This window comes from Coregonus lavaretus (genome assembly GCF_964263955.1).
Source record: "Coregonus lavaretus genome assembly, contig: HAP1_SCAFFOLD_4271, whole genome shotgun sequence".
Lineage (NCBI taxonomy): Eukaryota > Metazoa > Chordata > Actinopteri > Salmoniformes > Salmonidae > Coregonus > Coregonus lavaretus.
The window spans coordinates 20,001-29,006 of NW_028166196.1; the positions used below are offsets into that span (position 1 = coordinate 20,001).

The window sequence follows — 9,006 nt, forward strand, 5'->3', positions numbered from 1 at the left end:
CACCACTCAGGCTTGGTTTCATCAGACCAGAGAATCTTGTTTCTCATGGTCTGAGAGTCTTTAGGGAAGGGTACCAAAACATGTCTGCAGCATTGAAGGTCCCGAAGAACACAGTGGCCTCCATCATTCTTAAATGGAAGAAGTTTGGAACCACCAAGAGTCTTCCTAGAGCTGGTCGCCCAGCCAAACTGAGCAATCGGGGGAGAATGGCCTTGGTCAGGAGGTTACCAAGAACCCGATGGTCACTCTGACAGAGCTCTAGAGTTCCTCTGTGGAGATGGGAGAACCTTCCAGAAGGACAACAATCTCTGCAGCACTCCACCAATCAGGCCTTTATGGTAGATTGGCCAGACAGAAACCACTTCTCAGTAAAAGGCACATGACAACCCACTTGGAGTTTGCCAAAAGGCACCTAAAGACTCTCAGACCATGAGAAACAAGATTCTCTGGTCTGATGAAACCAAGATTGAACTCTTTGGCATGAATGCCAAGCTTCAAGTCTGGAGGAAACCTGGCACCATCCCTACTGTGAAGCATGGTGGTGGCAGCATCATGCTGTGGGGATATTTTTCAGCGGCAGGGACTGGGTGACTAGTCAAGATCTAAGCAAAAATGAACGGAGCAAGGTACAGAGAGATCCTTGATGAAAACCTGCTCCAGAGCGCTCAGGACCTCAGACTGGGGTGAAGGTTCACCTTCCAACAGGACAACGACCCTAAGCACACAGCCAAGACAATGCAGGAGTGGCGTCGGGACAAGTCTCTGAATGTCCTTGAGTGGCCCAGCCAGAGCCCGGACTTGAACCCAATCGAACATCTCTGGAGAGACCTGAAAATAGCTGTGCAGCGACGCTCCCCATCCAACCTGACAGAGTTTGAGAGGATCTGCAGAGAAGAATGGGAGAAACTCCCCAAATACAGGTGTGCCAGGCTTGTAGCGTCATGCCCAAGAAGACTCTAGGCTGTAATCGCTGCCAAAGGTGCTTCAACAAAGTACTGAGTAAAGGGTCTGAATACTTATGTAAATGTGATATTTCCGTTTTTTATTTTTTATAAATTTGTTTTAAAAAATGAAAATCTTGTTTTGTCATTATGGGGTATTGTGTGTAGATTGATGAGGGGAAAAAACAATGTAATCCATTTTAGAATAAGGCTGTAATGTAACAAAATGTGGAAAAAGTTGAGGGGTCTGAATACTTTCCGAATGCACTGTAAATCACCCAGACATCAAAGATGCAGTTGTCCTTCTGAACTGAACTGTAGGACAGGAAGGAAACTGCTTAGGGATGTCACCATGAGGCCATTGGTGATTTTAAACTGAGGATGGATCAACAACATTGTAGTGACTCCACAATAATGACCTAAATGACAGAGTGAAAATAATAATAAAAGTATGCAACACTAAAGTAATACTGGAGAAAAAAAAACACGGCAAATAAATATTATTTTTGGCCTAAATGCAAAGCCTTATGTTTGGGGCAAATTCAACATAACACATCACTGAGTGCCATCTTTATTGTCAAGCATGGTGGTGGCTGCATCATGTTATGGGTATGCTTGACATCGGCAAAGACTCTGGAGTTTTTCAGGATGAAAAGAAACAGGATGGAGCTAAGCACAAGCAAAATCCTAGAAGAAAACCTGCTTCAGTCTGCTTTACACCAGACACTGGTAGAGGAATTCACCTTTCAGCAGGACAATAACCTACAACACAAAGCCAAATGTACACTGGAGTTACTTACCAAGAAGACAGTGAATGTTCCTTAGCGGCCAAATTACAGTTTTGACTTAAATCTGCTTGAAAATCTATGGCAAGACTTGAACATTGCTGTCTAGCCATGATCCCCAGCACCTTGAAAGAGTTTGAAGAATTGTTTTAATAATAATGGGCATATATTGTACAATCCAGGCGTGCAAAGCTCTTATGAGTCTTACCCAAGAAGATTCACAGCTGTAATCGCTGTCAAAGTTGTTTCTAACATGTATTGACTCAGGGGGTGAATCCTTATCTAATCAAGGTATATCAGTGTTTTATTTTTCATGAATCTTTCAAATATATTTGAATTTTTCTTCCACTTTAACATTACAGAGTATTTTGTGTAGATCTTTGACACAAAATGACAATTAAATCCATTTGAATCCCACTTTGTAACACAATAACGTGAAGAAATCCAATGGAGGTGCAGACTTTCTAGGGGATCCAAAAGGGTTCTTTACAGAGGTTCTACCAAGAACCGTTTTGATCAGAAGAACACTTTTGGAAGAAAGGGTTCTTTGACGATTCTTTGGAAGGCAAGAAGGATTATTTGGAAGGCTAGAAGGGTTCTACATAGAGCCATACAGTGAGGGAAAAAAGTATTTGATCCCCTGCTGATTTTGTTCATTTGCCCACTGACAAAGAAATGATCAGTCTATAATTTTTATGGTAGGTTTATTTGAACAGTGAGAGACAGAATAACAACAAAAAAATCCAGACAAATGCATGTCAAAAATGTTATAAATTGATTTGCATTTTAATTAGGGAAATAAGTATTTGACCCCCTCTCAATCAGAAAGATTTCTGGCTCCCAGGTGTCTTTTATACAGGTAACGAGCTGAGATTAGGAGCACACTCTTAAAGGGAGTGCTCCTAATCTCAGCTTGTTACCTGTATAGAAGACACCTGTCCACAGAAGCAATCAATCAATCAGATTCCAAACTCTCCACCATGGCCGAAACCAAAGAGCGCTCCAAGGATGTCAGGGACAAGATTGTAGACCTACACAAGGCTGGAATGGGCTACAAGACCATCGCCAAGCAGCTTGGTGAGAAGGTGACAACAGTTGGTGCGATTATTCGCAAATGGAAGAAACACAAAAGAACTGTCAATCTCCCTCGGCCTGGGGCTCCATGCAAGATCTCACCTCGAGGAGTAGCAATGATCATGAGAATGGTGAGGAATCAGCCCAGAACTACTCGGGAGGATCTTGTCAATGATCTCAAGGCAGCTGGGACCATAGTCACCAAGAAAACAATTAGTAACACACTACGCCGTGAAGGACTGAAATCCTGCAGCACCCGCAAGGTCCCCCTGCTCAAGAAAGCACATATACAGGCCCGTCTGAAGTTTGCCAATGAACATCTGAATGATTCAGAGGAGAACTGGGTGAAAGTGTTGTGGTCAGATGAGACCAAAATCGAGCTCTTTGGCATCAACTCAACTCGCCGTGTTTGGAGGAGGAGGAATGCTGCCTATGACCCCAAGAACACCATCCCCACTGTCAAACATGGAGGTGGAAACATTATGCTTTGGGGGTGTTTTTCTGCTAAGGGGACAGGACAACTTCACCACATCAAAGGGACGATAGACAAATCTTGGGTGAGAACCTCCTTCCCTCAGCCAGGGCATTGAAAATGGGTCGTGGATGGGTATTCCAGCATGACAATGACCCAAAACACACGGCCAAGGCAACAAAGGAGTGGCTCAAGAACAAGCACGTTAAGGTCCTGGAGTGGCCTAGCCAGTCTCCAGACCTTAATCCCATAGAAAATCTGTGGAGGGAGCTGAAGGTTAGAGTTGCCAAACGTCAGCCTCGAAACCTTAATGACTTGGAGAAGATCTGCAAAGAGGAGTGGGACAAAATCCCTCCTGAGATGTGTGCAAACCTGGTGGCCAACTACAAGAAACGTCTAACCTCTGTGATTGCCAACAAGGGTTTTGCCACCAAGTACTAAGTCATGTTTTGCAGAGGGGGTCAAATACTTATTTCCCTCATTAAAATGCAAATCAATTTATAACATTTTTGACATGCGTTTTTCTGGATTTTTGTTGTTGTTATTCTGTCTCTCACTGTTCAAATAAACCTACCATTAAAATTATAGACTGATCATGTCTTTGTCAGTGGGCAAACGTACAAAATCAGCAGGGGATCAAATACTTTTTTCCCTCACTGTACATAATATTTCCCAGCATGCTCTATTGCAGGTATATTTTCAGAATTGTTTGTTTTACTGTAATATCTGTGTTTTTGCATGTACATTGATTGGTTTGATTAATTTTATTCTATACATAGATAAATAACATACAGTTTTCTAAACTAATCTGTTAGTAATTGGATTTATTGTTACTGTTCCAGTTTAGATAATTGAGGTAGTCTCAGTATTTAATCTTCCCTACCCTGGCAGTAATTCTGAATGCAGGTTGCGGGTGATTAACAATTCCACATGTTGGTTATCCTAACTCTGGCTGGATTACAATAGGAATTACACATCACTTTGCAAGCCAGCATAATGTGACTTGCAGGCCTGATGTGGCCTGTAATCCAGGAGTTTCCTAACACCACTGCGTTATGGTATAACTAGGCCCTCAGAGAAAGGCCTTATGATATATGTCATGTATTGTCATAAATAATTACATTTTCAACGCTAATAAGGCTGGTGGAACCATTCATAGAGGGTTCTAGGAAGAACCCTCCAAAGATAAAATGGTTCTAGGCAGAACCCTTCATAGAGGGATCTAGGTAGAACCATATACAGAGGGTTCTTTGAAGAACCCTACATAGAGGGTTTTAGCTAGAACCCTGTGCAAAGAGTTCTACCCAGCACCAAAAAGGGTTGGCCTATGGGGACAAACCGAAGAACCATAGAACCCTGTATGGTTCTACTTAGCACCATTTTTTCTAAGGGTGTATATGGCCATAGTCACAATGACTTCCTCACCTGGGACAATATTGATCAATTGATTAATATATTGATTCATTGATGTTCCTTCTACAATCAGGCGTTGTGTCCAGAAGAGAACAAACTGAGTCATGTTATCAGGCACACACCTCAGCAAACCATTCATCGGCATTTATAATATCTGAATCCCCTTGTCAAATATAATGTCAGTAACCTTCATTATTGAATATATCTGTGAGCACATCTTGTTCATTTGCCAATATGCATATTTTCCCTGTACATGATGTCCATATCATAATGCCCTGCATATAATGTAGACTGCCACTGACAACCTTCTCCTTCCATACATGTATAGTGCAGAACCCATAGTAACCTACAGAATGAACCCATAGTAACCAACAGAATGAACCCATAGTAACCAACATAATGAACCCATAGTAACCAACAGAATGAACCCATAGTAACCAACATAATGAATCCATAGTAACCAACATAATGAATCCATAGTAACCAACATAATGAATCCATAGTAACCTACAGAATGAACCCATAGTAACCTACAGAATGAACCCATAGTAACCTACAGAATGAACCCATAGTAACCTACAGAATGAACCCATAGTAACCTACAGAATGAACCCATAGTAACCTACAGAATGAACCCATAGTAACCTACAGAATGAACCCATAGTAACCTACAGAATGAACCCATAGTAACCTACAGAATGAACCCATAGTAACCTACAGAATGAACCCACAGCACAGAGAAAATGCTGTGTAGGCAGTGAGGGATCGGTGATGCTTCACAGAGAAGCCATAACATCCTATTAAAAATATGACAAAAAAAGACCCACCCCTATTCCAACCAATCAAGGAAAAGTACATTGTCTCTGGACCTATAGCGTCGCTTTACGAGACGTTCTATGTGTCAGCGTTCTCAACGCTCATTGGTCGCTGCGGCTCTGCTGTACACGACGCGCTCGCTGCAGGCGCTCGTGATGTGCATGCGTTACATTGTAGCCATGGACGTCACAGGGACCGGATAATCCAATTCAGATTGATTTCGGTCTAACGTTCTAAAGGTCGGTCTTACCGATAAACATGGCGCCTTCCTTAGTCTTTTCCGCTGCCAGCGCGGCTCCCTCCTTAGTCTTCTCCGCGGCCATAGCCATGCCGTCTTTGGCTTTGGACAACCCCTTCATGAACACATCCATCTCGACCCTGGTCCTGGAGCTCTAGTGACATGCAAAGGACCAAGAATCACCTTCCATGTTAGTCTATTGTCCGTAGTAATGTGGTAGGCCTAGTACTAGTTACATGCTAACGAATAGCTCAATCGAAATATAAAAACAAATAGTGTAAAAAAAAAAAACTGTCCATAGTCCCGAAACAGAGCGTTTTAATTATGTATGATTCATTATTTTTATTCGGTATGGTCCTGGAGATCTAGAGAGAAGGGAATGCGATCCATTACAGCACTGATTGTCAGTAGTTTACCATGTATTATTATATACAGTCACGTGGTACTAGTTACATGGTAATGCATGATTGTTTGACGGATTGATTGCTCTGGAGAGAGATGAACCACGAATGATCACTACTATGTATTATTATATACCCTGCCGTAGTTATAAAGCCTACATGATGATGGCTAGCCAACCCTGCCGTAGTTATAAAAACTACATGGTGATGGATAGCCATACCGAATAAAAGAAGAACTGTCCATGGTGCTGAAAGAGCGCGTTTTAATTCTGTATTCTGAATGAGTTTTATTCGGTATTTCTCGGTTAGGGACTGTAGTTGATTGATTGACAGATGAGGAGATGTTAATAGCGTAACGCATGTAACTAGCTTTCACTGTTTCCCCTTTTCTCTTTCGTCGTTTCCTTCTAATACCATAGCTGTCACTTTGTGTCTAGGCTGTCATTTAAAGCGACGACGGAAATGGAGAGAAGCAACGCCTCCCCTCGCCTTTCACGGTAGGCTGCGATAGCCGATCCTCTGCCATAGACCAGCCATTATAGTAACCTCTTCCCTTTCTACAAATGGCATGAAATATTCAAGAGAGAGCGAGAGAGGAAAACAATATTTCAATGAAATGGTTAAACGTGCACGCGCTCATTCATTATTACTCACTTGTAATATTACTCTCAAGCCGAGGACAAGTCAGGAAGTTGCATTTGAAACAGAGCCGATCTGATGTATGTAAAGCCTATTTAACCAAGCGCATTACCTGTCATGTAGCCGAGCCCTACTATTATATGTGGGGGAAGGGGAGAGGGAAAAAAACGTGACGCTCATCACAGTCACAAGGAGAATATGTATTTTGTCAATAAATGTCTACAGGGTAGAATACGACATCAACAAATATATGTATACTTTTTTTTATCAAGTACACGATTTACTCAATCATTTCGATGTGTTAATATTATTATAATTATTAGGTTACTATACCTTATAGAGAACGCCCATTCTGGAAATTATGTGTCTCGTCAATTTTCTCATCAAATGCAACAATTTCTCTTTCGGCCTTTCATCAGGTTTCCATTTGACACTGATTGAACTCAACGTGTTGGTTATCTATAATTTACACGGATCAGTTACATAATAAACGAAAATATTTGTAGCCTTCAATGATTTCCCCTCCTATCCCTATACCAACGTATCGTTATAATGTCGATATTTTTTCCATTCAACCTCCAACCCGTTTCTTCTTTCTCTCGACGCCAGACACAAATATCACAACAAACATCATGAAATCTACATATACAAAACCCTCTTACCTTTTTTTTTACAAATATGACTTGTTTCCTTAAGGTTGTATTTCCTAGTTGATTGAAATATCGCCTGAATTGGAGCTGCTATCAGAGACGGATCGCTAGGTAGGTGGGCCTTCCTCGGGATGCTCTGTCTGTCGACCAATAGGGAGCGGCCGACCACGTAGCCCCCTTTTCATTGATCATTCCAACAGCACGACATCAACATCACTATCATCATCATCATCGTCATCGTGACCATCAACAACATAGTCTTTACCCCTTTAAAATAGAATAAACATTACATTATTTAGCAGACGCTCTTATCCAGAGCGACTTACAGGAGCAATTAGGGTTAAGTGCCTTGCTTAAGGGCACATCGACAGATTTTTCACCTAGTCGGCTCGGGGATTAGAACCAGCGACCTTTCGGTTACTGGCACAACGCTCTTAACCACTAAGCTACCTGCCGCACTTGACATCGTTTGTTCTTATTGTCATGCGCAGAGCACGTGTCCTACAGACACTTAGTAGTAGTAGCATCAGCAGGCCTGCCTATTACAAGATGATTATTAATGTTCTGAAAATGTGCTCTGACTGAATATGGGGGGACTAACGGATGATACTATTCTATAGATTGTTTCATTTGTTCTGCAAGGATGGGCAGTTCTGTTCTGTGACCACGTGAAACAGAGAGCCGATAGAGAGAAAGATGGAGAGAACGAGCGCGAGAGAGAGAGAGAGCGAAATCTCCCGGATTCTCACAGTTCCCCAGGTGTGAATTTCAAACTTTTGGACCAGTGAAGTATTGTAATGTGGCCTTCCATTTGGTTTTTTAAATATCTGCTAGCGTAACTACCGCAGCCAGAACTGCGCTGTCCTTGGTTCTGCAAGATAAAGGCTACTTATTCTAGGCTCGCAGGTTGGTTCTTAAAAGGTACAGTTGAAGTCGGAAGTTTAAATACGCTTAGGTTGGAGTCATTAAAACTCGTTTTTCAACCACTCCACACATTTCTTGTTAACAAACTATAGTTTTGGCAAGTCGGTTAGGACATCTACTTTGTGAAAGACACAAGTAATTTTTCCAACAGTTGTTTACAGATAGATTATTTCACTTATAATTCACTGTATCACAATTCCAGTGGGTCAGAAGTTTACATACACTAAGTTGACTGTGCCTTTAAACAGCTTGGAAAATTCCAGAAAATGATGTCATGGCTTTAGAAGCTTCTGATAGGCTAATTGACATCATTTGAGTCAATTGGAGGTGTACCTGTGGATGTATTTCAAGGCCTACCTTTACACTCAGTGCCTCTTTGCTTGACATCATGGGAAAATCAAAAGATATCAGCCAGGACCTCAGAAGAAAAATTGTAGACCTCCACAAGTCTGGTTCATCCTTGGGAGCAATTTCCAAACGCCTGAAGGTACCACGTTCATCTGTACAAACAATAGTACGCAAGTATAAACACCATGGGACTACGCAGCCGTCATACCACTCAGGAAGGAGACGCATTCTGTCTCCTAGAGATTAACGTACTTTGGTGCGAAAAGTGCAAATCAATCCCAGAACAACAGCAAAGGACCTTGTGA

At 41.8% G+C, this 9,006-nt stretch overlaps 1 protein-coding gene across 1 annotated transcript in view; it reads right to left on the reverse strand.

Moving 5' to 3' along the window:
• LOC311114974 (beta-synuclein-like) overlaps positions 1-7,130 on the reverse strand; it is a gene marked incomplete at both ends in the record, with an annotated part of 23,676 nt that extends 16,546 nt beyond the window's left edge. Inside the window, 2 exons of the mRNA XM_084190201.1 lie at positions 5,752-5,893; positions 7,113-7,130. Of these exons, the coding sequence (XP_084046327.1) occupies positions 5,752-5,893; positions 7,113-7,130 (160 nt within the window). The remainder of the gene's footprint in view (positions 1-5,751; positions 5,894-7,112) is intronic.
• Between the last annotated feature and the right edge of the window lie 1,876 nt (positions 7,131-9,006).